This window comes from Microtus oregoni, unplaced genomic scaffold (assembly GCF_018167655.1).
Source record: "Microtus oregoni isolate MIOR12 unplaced genomic scaffold, Mior012 000032F_ref0000030, whole genome shotgun sequence".
Lineage (NCBI taxonomy): Eukaryota > Metazoa > Chordata > Mammalia > Rodentia > Cricetidae > Microtus > Microtus oregoni.
This window is the reverse complement of record NW_024543091.1, coordinates 16,252,821-16,274,106: the sequence shown is the minus strand read 5'-3', so window position 1 is coordinate 16,274,106 and position 21,286 is coordinate 16,252,821. Positions and strand designations below refer to the sequence as shown.

Below are 21,286 nucleotides of genomic sequence, written 5' to 3'. Positions count from 1 at the left end.
AGATCTGTTCTTGTACTGTTAGGCTGCTTGTGATTACAGAGAGTATATTAATAATTAATAATTGTTTTTTTCTCTTAAGAGACTTGGTCCATCAAGAAAAAAAATAATGTAAATTTGAAAGTTCTTATTGACAATGTTAGGATCACTTTTTAAAAGTTATTCTATAGGATAAAAATATCTAACTTCCGTAACAAATAAATGATGTAAAAATAAAAAGACAGGATGAACATATTCTATAGTAAAATAACTTAAGAATACATCATCTAAAGTTCCTGTGAGGGAAGGGGTGGAGTTAGGAGAGCCTTGTTTGAAACTTGATTTAATGACCAACTGATAGTTTAAGAAATTTGAACATTGATGGCTATTAGAAGCTTAGTTATTAAGCATCTTGCTGATTTTATTAGCTGTGATAATGATATATAGTTAGGTTTATAAAAGGTTTGTCACATAAACATGCAGCCTGAACTACTTAAAGAACAACATATTAGGTGTGGTGATTTCAAAATGCTACAAATAAAAATAGCTGGGAATAAGTAAGACAAGAGAAGCATACATGGGAGGTCATTGTACTTAGTTTCTTAATACTTTTATGTATGTTTGAAATTTTCTTTTTTTCTTTTTTTTTTAAATATTTTATTATTTATTATGTATACAATATTCTCTTTGTGTGTATGCCTGCAAGCCAGAAGACTCCATTACAGATGGTTGTGAGCCACCATGTGGTTGCCGGGAATTGAACTCAGGACCTTTGGAAGAGCAGGCAACGCTCTTAACCTCTGAGCCATCTCTCCAGCCCTGTTTGAAATTTTCTATAACAGATTTTCCCTTTTTGCCTGGTTGAGAAAAACACTAACTTTATTTGCATATTATGACACATATGTGTAGTCAGCAAAGCTCAACTGTGATCTCGCCTAAGTAGCAAGTTACTAGTTCTGTAAAGAACATAATTAGAAGGACCCATGAAATCAGTCCTCTCACTGTACAGAAACAGAGGCCCCCAAAGGGACCTGAGGTCTCATTGTTGGTAGTAAGCACTACCTTACCGAAAAACAGGTCTCCTGATTTTCAGATTTTGTTTTTGCCTTACTTATCAAAATTTTCTTTTTGGGGGGTTGGAGGTAAAGTTCTAAAGAGTTTATGAATTTTATTTTATTTTTATATTTATGGTATTTTGCCTACATGTATGTCTGCATCATGTGTGAGCCTGATTCCCTTGGAGGCCAGAAGATGGTGTCAGATCCCCTAGATCTTAAGTTATAGAGAGTCATAAGCTCCATGTGGGTGCGGGGAACTGAAATCAGGTCCTCAGGAAAGGCAGCAAGGGCTCTTAAATAAACCGTCATGCCATCTCTTCAGCCCTGAGTTTGTAAATTTTGAAGAAGATTAATGTGTATATACAGTGTCCATCTTGTCCTGTTACTTTCTTCAGAGTCCGGCCAGCCTATATGTGGGAATGGGATGGTGGAGCAAGGTGAAGAATGTGACTGTGGCTACAGTGACCAGTGTAAAGATGAGTGTTGCTTCGATGCTAACCAGCCAGAGGGGAAGAAATGCAAACTGAAGCCTGGCAAGCAGTGCAGGTACCTGCCTTGCCAAGCCCACTGATGTGAACATGCCTGCAGGGTCACGCATAGCAGTTAGACAGATTGAATGCTGATGTCAAGAGATTCATAAGGCTATGGAAAATTTCCCTGCTTTGTTCTATTGTTATTTATTTTTCTGGACCATATGGTGTTGTTGACAATTGGAACAATTCATAATTTGGGCATCGAGAAAAAGAATATGAAAATGCTGCCCTTTAAAATACGTATCATTTAGTTCCTAAGTTTGAAAACATTACTATCTTCTGCCCAAATAGTGTCTTAACTTGAAAGTATTAGGTAAAATGGAGCATTAGGCTTCTGTGATTTAGTGTCATATGGTTATTTCTCTTGTCAAATGCAGTCGTGGTTACAGGCAATAGACTATAGTTTGCACAAACTTTTTAGATGGTTAGGCATGTATTCTAGTGCAGCTTCAGTACAAAAATCTGTAAATTGACTAATATGTTAGTAGCTGTGGAAAAAAGCACTGAAAACTTTCTTAATCCTGAATTCACTTCACAAAAAGGCTGAGTAAAAATGCTGACTGTCGTGTTTTTGACTGTGGAAACCAGATGCTTAATCATTTCTTTTACACTTGCTAGAATGTTCAAATAGAGTAGTTTGTTAGTAGTAATATTTGAAGTTGTGTTCCATCAATGTACTTACCATTTAAGATGATGTAGAAATCAGAGCCATCAAGAGATTTACTCTATTTCACCACTCTTCTCCTAGTCCAAGTCAAGGACCCTGCTGTACAGCACAGTGTACATTCAAGTCAAAGTCCGAGAAATGCCGGGATGATTCTGACTGTGCAAAGGAAGGCATATGCAATGGATTCACAGCTCTCTGCCCAGCGTCTGATCCCAAGCCCAACTTTACAGACTGTAACAGGCATACGCAAGTGTGTATTAATGGGGTAAGTATTTGATTTAAGATGTTTTAAATTTAAATTTTATAGAGCCCCCTTTTTCAAAATAATAGTTGACACTGAAAACTCCATAAGGTAACTACTTTGGGGCTCCCATTCAATAATATCCCTCTCTGTTCCCCACAAATCCATGAATGTATAATGTGACAATTGCCTGGTGGCATACAGTTAGTTCCTGACTCACCTTTCATCTTTGCAACCATATGTCTTTGGTATTCACAAGAGTACAACTAGGCATGTGGTGTTATCCACACTGCTTTTAAGTTGTGTAAATTAATATTTCAGGAGCCTGAATAAAAGAGCTCATCTGGTCATTTTCTCTGAGTGTAAAATCTTTTGAGTTTCCATGGCTAAATGTTACTTTTTCTGCATAAAGAAAACTTATTTTTTTCTGCTTGTAGAGGAGTCACATAACCAACACAAATGTGGAATGGCCTCTTTCTCTGCTTTTGTTTAGTTTTTTTCCTGTTTTTTAATTTATTTAAAGATTACACAGCTTACTTTCATTCATTCTCAGGTATATTTATATGATATTATTGGTTCTGATAGTCATCTGTGTTTTTGTTTGGTGGTGCCTGGGATCAGACCCAGGACCTTGTATGCGCCTGCAGTTGCTTGCCAGCGAGACTCATCTCTAGCCGTGTTGTTTATTATATTAAATATACCCACTTTATTATTTGACATCTGAAGCTTATACCTACCTGTTACTATGGACAGTAGTTTTGACTCCACAGATATTAAATAAAATTTGCATTTTCCCCAGCAATGTGCAGGTTCTATCTGTGAGAAGTATGACTTGGAAGAGTGCACCTGTGCCAGCTCTGATGGCAAAGATGATAAAGAGTTATGCCATGTTTGCTGCATGAAGAAAAGTAAGGATTTTCAATACATCAGCTTAAAGTCTACTTTCAAAATCTGTTATTTGCCATTAAGTTGTTTTTCATCCTTTGGGAATGAGGTTTATTAGGAGTAAGGACCTCAAGATCATGATTGAGCGAAGTGAGCACAAGAAAGAAACAGCAATATCAGAAACACCTTAGCAGAGCTTTAAAGGGAAAGAGGGTTCCTTTAAAACATGCAGAGGAGCGTTAGGTGAACTGCCATGAGAGTGGTGGCATGGGTGGAGTAGGGTAGGACAGAGAAGATCCCTGTCTTTAAGTTTCCCTTATTAAACTGATACACAATTTGTACAGATACTTTCTAGCTAAATTGGTTCTCTTGAGAAAAATTTAAATGTAGCATTGTAATATAGTCCTTATAATGTTAAATGATGTATTAACCAAATCTTTTTACCTTCAGGTAATAATTTATATAAACAAAGCTCAATGGTTTTAAAGCCATTGTGGGCATTAAATCAAGATTTAATGTTTGTTTATATTTGACATTTAAGGTAATTAATGATGTTACTCTGACAAACTTATATAGGTCTGTGTAATATGGGAATGAATTTAGGTAGTTCTGTCTGTCTTTTTGTTTTCCAAGATTGTCCCGCCAGGTATTCTGACCTCTGTGTTTGGAACTTCTTTTTCTAGTGGCTCCTTCAACTTGTGCCAGTACAGGGTCTTTGCAGTGGAGCAAGCAGTTCAGTGGTCGGACTATCACTCTGCAGCCGGGCTCTCCGTGTAATGACTTCAGAGGCTACTGTGATGTTTTCATGCGGTGCAGATTAGTAGATGCTGATGGTCCTCTAGCTAGGCTGAAAAAAGCAATTTTTAGTCCACAGCTCTATGAAAATATTGCGGAGTGGATTGTAGTAAGTACAGTCTTCATTCATAAAAACTTTAACTTAAAATGTTTGGGCTTAATTTTACTTTGGCAGTGGTCACCAGTGTTGGAGGAAGAACACTTGCCTATTCATATTAGAGTTACTGTATGTATAGTAACTCTGGTTCTTATTTCCTTTTGCAGTGATTGGGTTCTCCACCTGAATATCATTTAAAGCTCTGTTATATGTTCTAGGAGTCACTCTGCTTCCCTCTGCTGCTTACACTGTCTCTTGCAGGTGACTTCTGGTGGTACTTATATTAGTGTTTTCACTGGGCTTTTGGGAAAGTGCTACTTGATTTACGTATTTCTTTCCTGTTTCAGTTTAACAGGTACACTCATACATATATTTATTTATGTACTTTATATATATGAGTGTTTTGTCTGCATGTACATTTGTATGTACATCAGGAGGGGAGGAATACATGTATTTATGTACTGTATGTATATGAGTGTTTTGTCTGCATGTACATCAGAGGAGGGCATCGGTTCTTATGGAACTGCTGTTATAGATGGCTATAAGCCACTATGTGGGTGCTGGGAATTTAACTCAGGACCTCTGGAAGAGCAATCAGTGCTCTTAATTGCTGAGCCATCCCTCCAGCATCAGCTGCAATTTTCTTAAAGGATTTCTGAGATTAACCTAAATGTTCATGCTTTTCAAGTGATTTGTGTCGGACACATACTTGCAAGTAGTATGTTTAAGAATGTGCTATGTCCAAAATGGAGTAGTTTGCTTTGCAAATTGACTTAGAACTCAGACTCTCCCTTTTCCAAGGGTTATTACTTTTTTTAAAAGTATATTTAATGAAAGATCTCTTTCTGTGAATTAGCACTGAGAATGTTCTTATCTTATATTCTGGAATAGATTAATCAGACAATTCTGAATTTCTACAGGTTTGCTGTACATGAGTGAGTGTAACGGGTATCTTTTATAATGCCAGCATTATATATATATATATATGATTGTATAACATCCTTAGCACCACTCCCAGTGCCTGGAGAGGAGATTTTGGGTGCTTTGGTAAGCATTGCCAGGTCAAGAAGTAAGACAGTAAATGCTGAGATGTTTTACATTGTTTGTCTCATTTGATTTTGTGCAGACTTTTCTTGCATAAAAAGGTTTGTTTTGTAGTAATGATAGTTTGTGTCTTGGTGTCTTACCAATCAGGGCAATTTTTTTGTTTGGTAATGTATCCTGTTAGGGTATTCTGCTTTAAGAGACTGTGTAAGAAGTGAAGGGCTCCCTTCACTGTTTTGTTTCCAGTACTACCTGGTGTCCTTTTGTCTTCTTGGTGTGCTTTATGTCCCCCTTTCTTCTTCTGAAATTCTGTAGAGTTGGAAGAACCTTAACACTTCCTATTGCCATGGAAATATTTTTTGTTGTTATTGTTGTTTCTTTGTGGAGAGTTGTTTTGACAGCCATGTTTGAGCTTTTCCACAGTATGCTCCATACCTTTACTGGATTTGTTTAGCTTGGAGGCAGTGATACACTCCATAGCTTTAGCAGGCATCATGTAGTTCTTGAGAAGACTGAGAGCACTCACCATTAAATATATTGAAATCCTGGGTGTTATCAATTGTTCTTTAAGTGGGAGTTAAGGGCATTCTTTTCCAGTTTCCCCTATAGTTGATATGGTCTTGTTTCTCTTTTCACCTTTTGGCTAGGTTTCATATTGCAGAGAACCATCTTTTACCTTTTTTTTTTTAATTTATCAGTATGTGCCTCCTTTTTTTTTCATCCCTTGATATATTGTGACTATTTAAGTTTGACAAAAGTTTGTGTTTCAGTTTTTGTTTTGATAAGAATTAACGTTCCTTATACCCCTTCTTATTATGGTGTCTAGGTCTTTAACCCCTGGGCTCAGGGGGTCCCTCTACTCTTAGCCTCTGAGTAGTTAGACTCCAAGTACACACCCCTCAATTTTTTGAGACAAGCCTTGTATCATAGCCCTAAACCTGGTACTTGCTATGTAACCCAAGCTGAGCTCAAACTAGCCCCAATCCTACCTCAACCTCCAAAATGTACTTTCTCACTTTTTAATCAGTTTCTACCCTCAGGTTTTGTTCTAACTTTATGAGTTTAAATACTAAGTATCTGGTATTCTTTTTGAGTGGAAGATTTAGGGCAGTAGTTCCCAAGTGAATCACAGACTACAGTTGCTCTCAGCTTGATTATCCATGCCTCTGAGAAAACTGGAGGCTGGTGAAATTGGGAGAAGTCCTGGAATTCATACATCATTTTAGCTTTGTTTTCAAAACAACCATAGGAGCATTTGCTCATGGAAGGATTGCAAAACTAGGATGTCCTTAGACTTTACTTGGTGAACATTGTCGAAGAGCACCACAGGGCCTAGACCAAGTAAGTCAAAGCTCTTGGAATTGGCCTGAAGTGTCTGTATGCCCATGAAGGCTGGAAGAGTGCATTAGATTTCTTGGAATTAGAGTTGCAGATGGTTGTGAACTGTCATGGGGAAGCTGAGAAGTGAACTTGGATCCTCTGGATCACTGAGCCATCTTTCTAGCCCTTAAGCCAAGTTTCAACCACAGTTATTTCCAGACTTTACTTATTGCAGTGTTACAGTATTTGTGTTGCTCCACTGTAGAATGTTGTCTGAAGAAGGAGTGTTACTAGCACTGAAATATCTCTGTGTTGTGACTCTGGTAATGGATCTCTGTCCACGTTGTCAGTGTTAGACAAACTAGAAAAAGGTACATGGGCCATAGTGGGATAGAATGGTGAGTCACTGTAATAACTATCCCAACAAGTGGTTTCTTAGGTACAGGAACTCAGTTCAGTTTGGGACATGGAAGACAGATATAGAAGTGTACTTCAATTCTGTGTGTCCTTTTCATAGAAAACAGCAGACTGTATTGGAGAAATCTTTTTTTTTTTTTTGGAGAAATCTTAAAAAAGACTTTTTTTGTTGTTATTGGTTTGGTTTTTGTTGTTGTTTGTTTGTATTTTGGTGATGCTGGCAGCAAGTGACCACAGGGTCTCAGCTACTTTGGACAAATTCTCTACCACTCAGCCCCATCCCCAGCCATTGGGAAGTCCTCTTAAAGAAGGTGATACTAGAACTACATTCTTAAGAGCTGGCAGAAGCAGACATCAGAAATGTTTCATGGAGAAGGAAGTACATGGAAAAGCCACATGTACAAGAGCCTTCAACACTGAAACAGTTTGAAAAGTCTTTTGTAAAGCTTGGTGAGTTCTTTTCATTGCTAAAGTGCTCTGTTTAAAAGCAGGCCAGCTTTGTGCTCTGAAGCTTGTCTGCCTAGGATGAATTTCCTGTGTGTTCTTTAGAATCTACCTGTATTGTATATATACTGTAAAAGAACTAAGTAGAGCTGTGTGGCTCTATTCTACACTCAGGTTTCATGTTTGTGTCCCTTTCTCCCACTCCCTAGACCATCCAGCAGACTTTTGTTGGGAAAGGAAACATAATCAAACCCCTTGCTTGAGCAGTAGCACTCATAGTTACGTGGAATGTATTTGGAGCACAGAAGCCTAGAGGCTAGGTTTTAAGAAAAATGAGAGGAACACTAAAGGTGGAAGTAGCTGCTGTGTCAGTACCAGGCCTTAGCTTGAGTGGGGTAAGATGACCATTGTCCTCTGAGCTTAAGAATTGGTCACATTATTACAGGAGTCACTGCTCCCAGTAGGAACTCAGAAGTATACAGTAGTTGTTAGAGTAACTAAGAGTTCTACTGGTATTTACCAACTGGGCTCCAGGAATATTGAGCTTCAAACATTGCTCAAAATTGGCTCTGGACCAATTTGGACAGACTGACAGGAGTCCTATACCCTGCCTCCTGATAACAGCAAGTCTGTTTCTTGACAGTGAGTAAGAATAGAAAAATAATAGGAATCCATAGAAAACTTCTGAAACAAGGATGATGTCATCCTGAGAACAAAAAAGAAAGGAACTCAGAAAATTGTTTCTATAGCAAATAAAAGAACATTATAGAAAATGGACAACCTAAGGCAGGATAGAAGCAGTAGTTTAGAGAGTACATTGTAGGCTTCAAGTCTCCAAATGCACATTCAGTAGAACACATATCTGCATATTTGGAGCAGTTGGGAAACAACAAAAACTGATGTTTGGTCTTTTAGACTTTCATTTTACCCATAGATCATAAACTAACACAATAATTGCCATACATAACTTGAAGGAAAAAAACCTGGTTTTTAAGCCAGATTTAGCCCCCATCAACATGTTTTGTGTGGTCTACCCATAGTTTTTAGAAACTCTGAGCAAGTTTGGCAGTATTTAACAAAAAAATTCACATAAAAATTCAAATTTGTAACTTCACCTGAAAAGCAGATCGTTGATCAAAAAAACAGATCTTTGAGCATGAAGGCTAAATTGCATTGCACCTTACTGCCATGTGGGCACTTAAGTTTGCAATTCCTGCAATTAGTGAGCATAAGAGTGACAAACTGGAAACTCCTGTCATAGACCATTGAATAAAAATGAAAATAGAGCCAAGTGGTGGTGGCGCACATCTTTATTCCCAGCAATAGGGAGGCAGAGGCAGGCGGATCTCTGTGAGTTTGTGACCAGCCTGCTCTACAGAGCAGTTCAGGGACAGCCAGGGCTGTACAGAAACGCTGCTTCAAATAAACAGAAGAAAGAAAGAAAATAACCTGAGGATTGTAGGAGACTAATGACAAGCCACATGTAATATAAATCCTTCTAAGTTCATTTTTAAATTAAAAATAAAACTATCCTCTTTTCCTTTTCTTTTTTTAATTAATTTTTTTAAGAAACTCTTCATTTTATATACCAATCCCAGTTCCCAAACCCTCCCCTCCTCTTGCTCCTTCCACCCCCTGCCCACCTCACCCCCTGTCCACTCCTCTGAGAGGGTAAGGATTCCTATGGGAAGTCACCAAAGTCTAACACATTGCTTTGAGGCAGGACCAAGGACCTCCCCACTATATCTAGGCTGAGCAACGTATCCCTCCAGAGAGAGAATGGGTTCCAAAAAGCCAGTCCAAGCATTAGGGATAAATTCTGGTCTCACTGCCAGTGGCCCGACAGTCTGTGCCAGCCATGCAACTGTCACCCACATTCAGAGGGCGAATGTTTGGTCCTATGCTGGTTCTCCCACTGTCAGGCTGGAGTCGGTGGGCACCCGTTAGTCAGGTAGACTGTTTCAGTGGATATCTCCATCATGGTCTTGACCCCTTTGCTCATATTCTTGCTCCTCTAACTCTTTGACTGGACTTAGGGAGCTCTGCCTCTGCTTCCATCAGTTGCTGGATGAAGGCTCTATGGAGGCTGGAAGAGAGCATAGGATCCTCTGTTGCTGGATTTACAGATCATTGTGAACTGTCATGTAGGTGCTGGGAATCATATCAAGATCCTTTGTAAGTGCAGCAAGTTCTCTTACCCACTGGGCCATCTCTCTAGTCCCAAAAGGTTCAAAGTCTTAAAGGTCAGAGGGGATCTGTGGGACCCGTCCAGACTGAAGGACAACAGAGAGGAACAGATGGCAAAGCTTGCATGGGTTTGTGATGACCATGGCCTGACTAAGGAAATACTCTTATATCATAGGAGAGAGAGAGAGGAGGGAGGGAGGGAGAGAGAAAGATTGTCTATGTGTGTCTGTCTGTCTCTGTCAGTGGTCTGCTTTGGGGATTGCATGTGCACATGCATGTGTGAGGCAGAATTTGATACTGGATGTTGCTTTCCACCTATTTTGTTGTTGGTGTAGGGTCTCTCACTGAACCTGTCGCTTTCTGGTTGGCTAAACTGGCTGGTCAGCAAGCCCCAGAGATCCACTTGTCTCTGCTCCTCAGGTATTTGCTTTCACTCCTGGCGTTTTACATGAATTTTAAGGATCTGAACCTAGGTCCTCATCTTGGTGGCAAGGCAAGCCCATTGAGTGCCAGTTGAGCTCCTTGTTATGGGCCTTTCATGCTAACATGCTCAGGAGCGTAATGTGGTGCATGCAGCTGACTCTGGGTCAGATTTCTGAAAGGTGTTTGCAGAGAGTCATTCAAAGTAAAATAAAAGTTGTTCTAATGTGAGAGCTTATATATGCATAAAAAGTGGCTGGGTGGTATTTTGGCACAGCATGTATTTTTGTTTTAGGATCTGAGTAAACACAACTACAGAGGTAATAAGTAATGTAAAGTCTCAGATGATAGAGGCATTTTGAATGTTGTTTTTCTAGAAATAATGAGTAGTAATTGCATAAGTGTTACAATAATCTGTATTAATGCCAATGTGGATATTCAGCGTTTAGAAGCTGTAAACACTACATATGATAGTTGTTAGTATCTGTTGTCTTAAAACAGTTTAATTCTGTTCCTGTCCAGGCTCATTGGTGGGCAGTCCTTCTTATGGGAATTGCCCTGATCATGTTAATGGCTGGATTTATCAAGATTTGCAGTGTTCACACTCCAAGTAGTAATCCAAAGTTGCCTCCTCCTAAACCACTTCCAGGTAAGGTGCTGAGCAATGGGTGCTGCTGTGAGCAGAGCCAGAGCTTTCAGACAGGGAGGATGAAGGATGCAGCACCTACAAGGCATTTAGTAACTGAGTTTATGGGCTCTATTGTTGACAAATTACCTGATAAATGTTCACTGGTTATATTTTTGTTCGTCAGTCCAATCTAGTAGTCACTGACTACCAGTGTAATGCTGATTTATCGTGTGTCAAGAAACATTTAGAATAACATTTTGATTTTTGAGTAGACTCCCCCACCCCCTGTTTTTGTCTGTCTGTTACCATACCTTGTTTTTGTTATGGTAGTTAAACTGCTTTTAAATTGTTGGTCTTTCCTCTGAATAGTTAATGGCTCTGATACTATTTGTAATGTCTGTGTTCTTGAAATAGTTTCTGGCACGGAAGCACATTTTCCTCCTAGATGAGGCCTACTGAGAAGTACAAATCTTTATGTGGGGGAGTCTTGGTGTAGTAGCTTTAAATGTTAAGGACCTATCAAGTAGTCCCTATCTTTCCCTTGGGAGGATACCACCACTAGGATAAATCAAGTCTGGGCATTTGAAGAAGACAAGAGGAATCAGCTTCTTTGTGTCAGGCTTAACAGTCCCTCCTTTTCCCTCTCCAGAGTGTAATGGCTAATCATCATATGTGTGGGGAAGACATTACCTGAGACAGTGGCAAGGAAGCCAGGGTTGGGTGCTAGCATCTCCCCTTTCCTAGGAGAGCCTTGTCAAGTCAACTATAATCCCCTACATAAAGTAGTTTCCTCTACTTTGTATTTTCCCTCTGTTCCTGTGTTGGGACAAGAGAGCCCAGAAGTTGTGGTGGGGGTGAGAGGATGTTTTAACACATTTCCAAGAACAACAGGGCACTTTTAGGCACAGTTACCATGACATTCTCCTTCAGTGGAACAGATATTTGATTTGTGTATTAACACCTCTGAAAACTGATTGTCATTTGTTAAACCTTCATAAAAAGTGCTAAGCACATAGAGGAATAGTCTTCACGTCCTTACAACAGACTGGATGAGTTAGTTGCCATCCTGCTGTGCAGACCAGCCTCAAGTGTCTTGTCTTGTCAGAGTTCAAGTCATAGATTCTGCCCTCAAACCTGTTAATTTAGACTAATCAGTCTAATTCTTTTTTTTAAATCAGTCTAATTCTTAAGGCTGTTAAACATTAAATACGAATCAGATTTAAAGTCAACATGAAATGGTGTAACGTTATAGTAATTTTTATATTGAATATATGTTAAAGTTGGTGTTTTTAACTTGAATTGGCCTAAATGAAATAAGTATTAAAATTATTTAGTATTATTACTTTCTTATTATGGCCACCAGAAAATTGAAAACTGTGTTACAGGGCACATACTTCTGCTGATCAGTCACAAAGAATAATTTTTCTTGCTTATAGGAGGTGATGAACAATAAACTGTTTTGCTTTCGTTACAGGCACTTTAAAGAGGAGGAGACCGCCGCAACCCATTCAGCAGCCCCCGCGTCAGAGGCCCCGGGAGAGTTATCAAATGGGACACATGCGACGCTAATTGCAGCTTTTGCCTTGGTTCTTCCTAGTGCCTACAGTGGGAAAACTTCACTCCAAAGAGAAACCTGTTAAGTCATCATCTCCAGACGAAACCCTCACAGTTCATAGTTGAAGAAAAAATGGCAAGAGATCATGTCCTCAGACCAGGTGGAATTACTTAAAATTTAAAGCCTGAAAATTCCAATTTTGGGGGGGTGGATGGAAAAGGAACCCAATTTTCTTATGGACAGATATTTTTAACCTAATGGCACAAAGTCTTAGAATATTATGATGTGCCCCTGTTCCCTGTTCTTCGTTGCTGCATTTTCTTCATTGCAGACACACTTGGCTCTCGATGAACTTTTATCACAAATTGAAATATATTTTTTTCAACTGCCAATCAAGGCTGGGAGGCTCGACCACCTCAACATTGGATATATCACTTGCCAATGTACATACCTTGTTATATGCAGACATGTATTTCTTACGTACACTGTACTTCTCTGTGCAATTGTAAACAGAAATTGCAATATGGATGTTTCTTTGTATTATAAATTTTTCCCGCTCTTAATGAAAAATTACTGTTTAATTGACATACTCAGGATAACAGAGAATGGTGGTGTTCAGTGGTCCAGGATTCTGTAATGCTTCACACAGGCAGTTTTGAAATAGAATCATTTTCCCTTTTCTTACCATGGAGTTGGTTCTTACATAGATCTTTTTGTCTTGTCGCATGGCTGTTGTGAGCAGGAAAGACTGTGCTGAAGAACACAGCTGATCGGAGTACGAACTGGACAGCAACAACATTTGGCTTCAGAGTCAGTTCTTTATGTAAATGTTTGGTTTCTGCTTAGTATTTTACACTTCCTAATTCAATTCCCTTTTTAAATTGTTAGGTGAAATTTTATTCATGCCTTGATGCCTTGGTAGGAATTATGTCAGAAATAATTATTTTCATTTGTGGCCTGCTTATTCCTTTGTGTATTCCATATACTTAAAGTTTGCCAATTCTGTTTTTATCTGATATGAAAAAGAAAATCAGTGTCTTCATTGAAATATTTGGACCATTCTTCAGCACACCATCACTGATCATTGGTAACCACTAGAAATTAGTAATTTGCTTGGCAGGTAGTTGAAATTGTAGATAGGCCTTCTGACATTGTTTTTCCAACCCGTAAGCCATTTTAACAACAATAAAGGTAGACAGCACAGTGTCCCATTACAAACTTCTTTTTAAAGCAGATATAAATAATTGGCATTTTTAAAGAAAGAGAAAGCAAAAGCATTTAGTGTATTAACAGGCTTATTGCTATGCAGAAAATGGAGGGGGCATTAAAAACTGTAAGCTTGTGACATATTCATTGCTTCTGTTTTCCAGCTACATCACTTAAATTAGAAGTCAACAGCAGTGATTTTCCTGGCTTTACATAGGAGGCAAATTTAGGGAAGGTTGACAAGATTACTGTGTTTGGCTTTCTTTTCTTTTTTTCTTAAGAGTCTAAGGTTTACACAATCACTCATAATGTGACGCGAGCCAGCAAGGCCAAAAACGCTAGAGAAACAATGGGATCTCTCCTTGTAAACTTGTACAGTACGTGGTGACTTTTTTCAAAACAGCTTTTTGTACATGATTTAGAGACAAATTTTGTACATGAAACCCCAGATAGACTATAAATAATTCTAACCCAACAAGTAGGTAGCTGTGTATGACACTGCTTTAAGTCATTCAAATGCCTTTGTTTTTGGACTGTGCAAAGGTTGGAAGTGGGTTTGCATTTCTGAAACGATGACTTTTATTCTGCAAGAGTTCTTAGTAACTTCTTGAGTGTGGTAGACTTTGGAACATGTACATTTTTTGCTTGTAATGTTATCCTGTGGTAGGGTTTTGGCAGTTGTACACTGCCTTGTTTTATTTTGAGTCTAAGTTAAATGTTTTCTGAAGAGATACATGCACTGAACTGTTTCCACTGCAAATTAAGATGTGGTAAAAAAATGAAAGGATCAGGACCAGTGAGATCTAATACTACTGTCAGTTTAATGTCCACTGTGTTTTATACAGTATCTTTTTTTTTTTTGTTCACTTTGGAAATTTTTACTAAAACCTGCAAAAAATAAAGTATTGTGCAAAGATGTAAGGTTTTTTGAAACTTGAAATGCATTAATAAATAGACTTGATGAAATCAATTTGACGGGTCTGTCCTCTCTTTGAACTCAGAGAACTGTCAGAGGCAGTTGCCCTACTGAGTGAAAGACTGCTCAGCAGAACGGTGTCCTCCTGCGAGTGCAGGCATCCTTGCTCCCAGGGAAGAGCCACAATGAGCAGTCCTATTGGGTATCACTGTCACACATACACAGTTAAAAATCACTCTGCAGCACTGCTTTTCACTGTAGTCAGTCTCCAGGACTTGTCTAGTGAAGAGCCGAGCCTAACTGGAAACCTGCAGTCTTCTTTCTGTTTCCAAAGTTCTGCATGCTATGTGCCTTATTAATGTCTAATTTATTGGGTTTGGGAGTGCACGTCTATAATCTCAGTACTGCAGAGGCTAAAGTAGGATTCGGGGAGTTAAAGGCCAACCTGGGCTACATGCAAGATCTCTGAACAATCCTGCTAGACTAGTTGCCTAGCATGCACATGGACTCCATCTTCAATTCATAGCACTTCCCGAGTGCTCCCACACAAAATAAGACCTGGTCTAATGGAGATATATTTGAAATTTTGAACTAATGTTTTCCTATCTTGTAAGATTTATTGTAGAGAATTGATATCATAGTGTTACCTACAAAAGAAATTATTTTGTACATAAAGTAGTGCTCTTCATGGAATAATATGCCCCAAATTCCTTTTTTAAAATTAAGACTAGCTATAGATGATTGGATCTATTACATAATAAATATTATTTATTTTGGTTTTGAAATAGAGGTTTCGCTGTGTAGCTGGCATTGAACTCACCATCCCTTGCCTCTGCCTTCCAAGTGCTGGAATCAGGGGCATCTGTATCTGTGCCCACCTTATAATACTTTCACAGTAGAATTATTTAATAATAATCGGAGGGGGAAAGTTGTTTTTTCCATGAAACTGGTGATTTTCACCAACCCCCACCCCAGGTAATTACAAATTTGGTGCTTTTTTTTTTTTTTATTGCTGCTTAAATTTTGTTTGGAATTTATTTTGGTGTAGTTTTCTAAATTTTGACTCCAGTTTATAAACAAATCATTACTGTTTCAGAATTTAGCAATTTCCATAGCACTAGGCAATGTGCAGGTCAGGGAAGGATTTATTTAAGGAAAAAATAGCTTTTTAAGATTAGTCTTGACTTTTCAGTATCTTCAGTACTTTGTTCTCTGAGTACTTGAATTTTCTGGGATGTGAAAGAAAAGATTTGCCTAAACTGAGCCAAATTTTCTATTCCTAAGTCCCATCTTGGGCAGCTATTGCATTTTAAGACCCAATTGCTGTTCTCGACCTGGTATTTTTGGTGGCTGTGAGGTGTGTATACTTGTCCTTGGAAAATCCTTAAGTTCTCATATAGTATTTCTAATCTGAGATCTCAGAGCATCGAAATAGCCAACGCATTGTGAACATAGACTTCCTGTCTTCACTGGTACAAGGGAGATGGGCATCTTCCGTATTTAAAGGGTCAGGGAGCAAATTGAGAGAGCAAGGAAGATGCTAGTTAACGGCAGCTGGTGAGGATAGTACATCTTTAGAGGGGTCAGTAATGGTGTTAAGAATTATTGAGGAAAACTTTTCTGTGTCAGAAGCAAAACCCAGAGTGCAGCTTTGGTGTTAGCATTTTTGATTCTCAATTAAAAACTACTAAGCAGGTACAGCACATTTGCCAGTAGACCCAACTACTTGGGAGGCTGAGGCAGGATTGCTTGTTTCCATAGAAGCCAGCCTGGGCAACAGAGCAGACAAGTTTCAAAACAGGAAAGCCACAACAGCAACAACAAAAATAAAGACTTCCACTTGATTCCCTTTCCGCATTTACTACCAGTTTAACATTTTCAGTACTGTTTCTGGAGCCAGCTCTTTATTAAGACAGAGATTGAACCTTTGTACTCTATGTTCCTATATGCTTTGTGATTTAAGATATGTACATATTGCTATTTCTATCAGAAATTGTATACTTTACAGTTGCTAAGTTTTTCAGAATGTGTTTTCTATTAAAAAGCAACTGGGCACTAGATAAAATATAAGAAGGTTGAATGCAGTGTTTATTACCTTCTCTCTGTCCTGAAATCCCCATGAAAATGGCAGGGCTAGTCCAACAAAGAACAGATGAAATGAAAGGCATGGAAACAAGAACATTTTTGACAACTGCGAAGCAGGCAAAGGAGTCCTGTCTGGTTTAGCAGATCTAGAGACACCAAATTCTAAACACAAAATGGAAATGGGCAGCCAGGAGTGAGATAGAGGAGGTCTGGTTTGCACTGTCAAGATTTGAGGGCACAGTTTATGAGTAAATACATATGATTAAAAGCATAATTTGTAAACCCACCTTTCCTGTTTAACAAAATATTGATGCTGTATTAACCATTCTGATGGCTGTAATGATTGCACCCTATGGAGGTATGTATGCATTTTTACTTTAAGTTCCAGATGGCTCATTGTTTTAAATAGTCCTTTGTGGAAATCTAAACCTAATGATAAATCATTCTTAAAACTGGAGTTTTGCGTTAAAGATATTTAAAAGGTCGTTGATATATAAATGTGCTAGTGTCTTTCATCTTTCAAAAGAAATTCTTAAAGAGGGGTTCACACTTTGAAAATCTGTAAATATGCAGCCACATAAGTTTACTAGAAACAGCAGTGAAAGACTTCTGTTTAATTGATTTCATGAAGGTAAAAAATTGGTATCCCAGCTATGTCTTCAAATACTCTTCTTCAACAGAATCAGACTTCTTTGGATAAATCCTGGGTGTAGAGAATTCTGTCACCCCATAGGTCTATACAGTGATTCAGGAAGCACTTTGAAGATAATCTTAACAACAGTAAAAATATCTTCAAGAGACTGAAACCCCAGCTTTACAAATTCATATTTGCCTTTGGAATATGCAAATTTTAGAGACATTCTGGCCAACAAACTGAAGAAAAAAATACAGAATTAAGATGTCACCATTTTACCCTCAGGTGATTAGGGGGTGGGACTGATTCTGCTGTCCTCTCATCTCCCCAGTCACTGACAGCCTCTGGAAGAGATAGCAGGTGGATTGCACTCTCAATGGAAGATCATCTCTTCGGGAGCAAGCTCACCAGTCTAGCTTCCAGAACTGACACTGCTTTCTAGAAATGGAGGAAATAAAGGAACAAATAAAATCATGGGGGAAAGTTCGCACAATTCAGAATTCAAAAAAACTACAGAGCAAATAACCCCATCTTGTGTGACGAGCTAAAATTCAAAGAAAGGAAAAGATTAATTAAAAGGAACTTAGCTTGCCAAGACAATTGATGAACTTATTTGGATTTTGCAGTGGAAAAACTTAAAGATCATTACGGGTATGTGAAAATTTATTTGATAGTTGTTGATAGTGTTTACATTTTATTTTAATTTTTTTGTTAGGTGCCGGAGGTTGAACGCAGGGCTTCATGCATGCTAGGCGAACATCCTACCATCTGAGCTACATTCCCCAGTCCGTCTATATTTTATTGTTATGTTATAGTGCCATGCGGTTACATTTTTAAAGGGAGCCAATATCATTTAGAAATGCAAACTGAAATATTATAAAAGTGATGTTTAGTGTCTTAAGATTTCTTTGGAAATAACTAAGGAATTGGAGTTGGCCAGTGTGTGGAAGATAAGTTGAAAAAGGATTGGTTATGAGTTGATAATTGCTTGAAGTAGGCAGTGGGTGCTTAGTAACTCATTATACTATTTTCTCTACCTATTTTTAAATGTTTTCATTAAAAAATGTTTTAAATATGGATTGAGTTCATATAGAGGTTTACTCAAGACTTAATTTATAACCTCCATGATTTTTAGTGGAATTAAGCATGAACCAATCAGTCTAACATAATTATATTCTGCTTCAGTTCCAATGAATGATTAATTGGTTTTGAATATGAGGTAAATTTTGAAACTATCAGTCATTAGGGAGTCTTAGTTAGCAACTGTTTGAGCTCTCCTTGCCTTCTTTTTGTGTGGCTTGCTAACTGTTTAAGGAAAAGAACTCTTTTCTGTTAAACATCAGAATGTGGGTAATGGTCAGATTAGCCACAGTAAGTTTACAAATCCTGCTTTGGGGTAAATGTTAAGTAGCTCAGTACAGTAAATTGGAGTTGTCGTCTTTCCTGTTCAAGTGATAATGATCCCTGGCAGTGAAAATGTTTTTTAAAAAGCTATCTTGGAATTTTCTTTTTCTTTTCATAACAGGATTAGAATAATTAGTTATAGTGTGGGTTGTCTTATATGAAAAGAGTTTTGGGAGACTGAAGGCTGATTAGTATTGAGTATTGCTGGTAATCCAGTTACTGTAGTTGTCATAATGTGTTTTACTATTTTTTCTGCCCTTGACTCAGGCATAGGCTTTAACCTTGTGTGTTTCTGAACACAGACTGTCAGTTTTTATAAATTAAGGTGTTAAGTGTTATTCATTTTTCCTAATTTAGTTCTGTTATGGTTCTTAATTTTCATTTTTCATGGGGACATATATTAGCATCTTTGTTAGCCCTTTCTTCCCCCCTCACTTCCATCAGAGCAGAGTTGGAATTCTATGACCTATTCTCTGCATACATGCTAAAATGTATGCACTGGTTATCCATCTGTCATTCACTGGTCAAATTGTTTGAAAAATTATTTATGTTAGCTGCTAGAGAGATATCTCAGCAGTTAAGATCACTGGCTGCTCTTTTAGAGGACCTGGATTTGATTCCCAGCACCCATATGGTCCCTCACACTCAACCATAACTCCAGTCCCAGGTGATCCAGTGCCCTGCTGGCACCAGGCATATATAGGCATACATGTAGGCTAAACACTCATGCTCATAAAATAGAGAGTAAGTTTTTTTTTTTTAAACCAGACACTAAAAAAATATTAAATACTTTGTAGTTGTTCTTGACAGTTTTGTGCAAACATTTTTATATTCACCTCCAACTTGCCCCTGCCAGGCCCAAACACCAGCACATGTCCCATCAGCTTCATGTTCATTTTTAATAACCCACTGTGTCTACTTTGTGCTGCCTGCAAGAGCATGAGTAGCCTACTAGTGACCATACTGCCCCCTAACACACACACAAAAATGACCCTTTCCCTTATCACCCATCAATTGTTAGTAGTTCCTCAGCTAGAGGTTGAGTCTCATGAGTGCCTCACCTGTCCGTGATGGAGTTATTGATGGGCTTGATCGTGCGCAGGTAACCAGAGTGGTTGTGAGTTTATGATCATGCCATGTCTAGAAGACAGCGTCTCTCTCTCTCTCTCTCTCTCTCTCTCTCTCTCTCTCTCTCTCTCACACACACACACACACACACACACACAGACTCTTTTGTGATGCTCTCTAAGCCTTTTGGAGGCTGACCACTCACTCTGTATTTTGGCCAGTTCTGGGTCTGCATCAACTGCTGCATATTGCAGAAAGAAGCAGCACTATTCTAGGGATATAAGTGTAACTATTTAAGCAGCAGCTTGACAACATGTCCATTTATCAAAATAACAGTAGTAGGGTGGGGGCCAGCCATGGAAGCTAAGTCTGGGCAGGTCACCCAAAGGAAGTTCTTTACTTCTAACCATTATCACCTGAGACTCTGGCTATCGATAAATTTAAATAGAGTCTGGAGTCTCAATAGTTTACCCTGAGACAATGCCTGGCAGGCTGAGATTACCCAACCCCCACCCAAGAGCAGACCATTCAAAGGAAATGCCTGACATTCCAACCGCTGTAGGTAAGATCACCTGTGCCGCACATACTGCACCAGAACACCCCTAGACAAATGTCAGCCAATCGGGTCCTGAACCTCAGAGACCCCCCTCACCCCCACCTTTACTACTATAAAAACCCAATTCTAATTGAACTCAGGACTCTCCGGATATTCCAATACATTGGACATGCAGAGAGATTGAGTTTGCAAACTTGATTAAAATAAAGGCTCTTTGCTTTTACGTATGAGACTCGGTCTCCTTTGTTGGCTTTTGTGGGGACCCATGGATTTGGGCATAAGGGTAGGTTCCCGCATAAGGGTCTATGCCCTCCCCACCTGTGAACTTTTGTCTAGGTTCACACACACACACACACACACACACACACACACACACACACGGTGTGATTGTAAGTCAGAGGGCAACTTGAGGGAGTTAGTGCCATGGTACTGGGATTATTCATGACCCCCATATCTGGCTTTTAGTATGGACATCAGCTTGGATGGTAATTCCTTTGTTTGCTGAGCCAGCTCCCCTGGCCCTGGACATTTTTTAAGGGTTTGATTGTGTAAGACCACTGCTACATAAAAATAACCAGCTTAACCATGTCATCGTTCTGGTGAAGTTTGTGATCCAGTAGGTTAAACAGATGTTGATCAAGCACTCATATAGTTAAATTTGCCATTCCTACTGTGGTTAGTGCTGAGGGAGAGGCCCTCAGCAATCGGAATTTAGAGTGAGAATGGGTCTGTGGGAGGAGGCAGGACCTGGTTGGAAAGGGGAAAGAATGTGTGAAAACAGTGCTTGCACCAGAAGGCTGAAGTGAGCGTTAAATAGTGTATATATAGTGATTTTAATGACACCGGATGGGCTCTATGCTGGCCATTAATAACTAACTTTTTTTATTCTGGGGAAAGGTAAGTTTTGCTCTTGATGTTATTAGATGTAACCCTAGTCATTTGGACTCCTCTATTTTTTTTCAATGTTTTTGTTTGTTTATTTGTACTTGACACTGTTCATTTGTGAATGACTGCTGAGGAAATTAGCAGATGTGATATTCTCCTTAGGATGTTGGCCCAATAGTCTTAGAATTATGAAAGGCTCTTGGACTTTTAAACCATGACCTCAGTATCATAAATGCCATAAACTTGGGCTCAGAACATGGAGCCT

The 21,286-nt window shown here is 38.8% G+C and overlaps 1 protein-coding gene across 1 annotated transcript in view; it reads left to right on the top strand.

The window, feature by feature from the left end:
- The window catches only part of Adam10 (ADAM metallopeptidase domain 10), a 103,773-nt gene extending 89,330 nt beyond the window's left edge, over nucleotides 1–14,443 (top strand). The window contains exons 11-16 of the mRNA XM_041679534.1: nucleotides 1,430–1,580; nucleotides 2,316–2,499; nucleotides 3,275–3,383; nucleotides 4,044–4,264; nucleotides 10,607–10,733; nucleotides 12,187–14,443. Coding sequence (XP_041535468.1) covers nucleotides 1,430–1,580; nucleotides 2,316–2,499; nucleotides 3,275–3,383; nucleotides 4,044–4,264; nucleotides 10,607–10,733; nucleotides 12,187–12,281 — 887 coding nt within the window. The 3' untranslated portion in view covers nucleotides 12,282–14,443. The remainder of the gene's footprint in view (nucleotides 1–1,429; nucleotides 1,581–2,315; nucleotides 2,500–3,274; nucleotides 3,384–4,043; nucleotides 4,265–10,606; nucleotides 10,734–12,186) is intronic.
- Nucleotides 14,444–21,286: the final 6,843 nt, after the last annotated feature.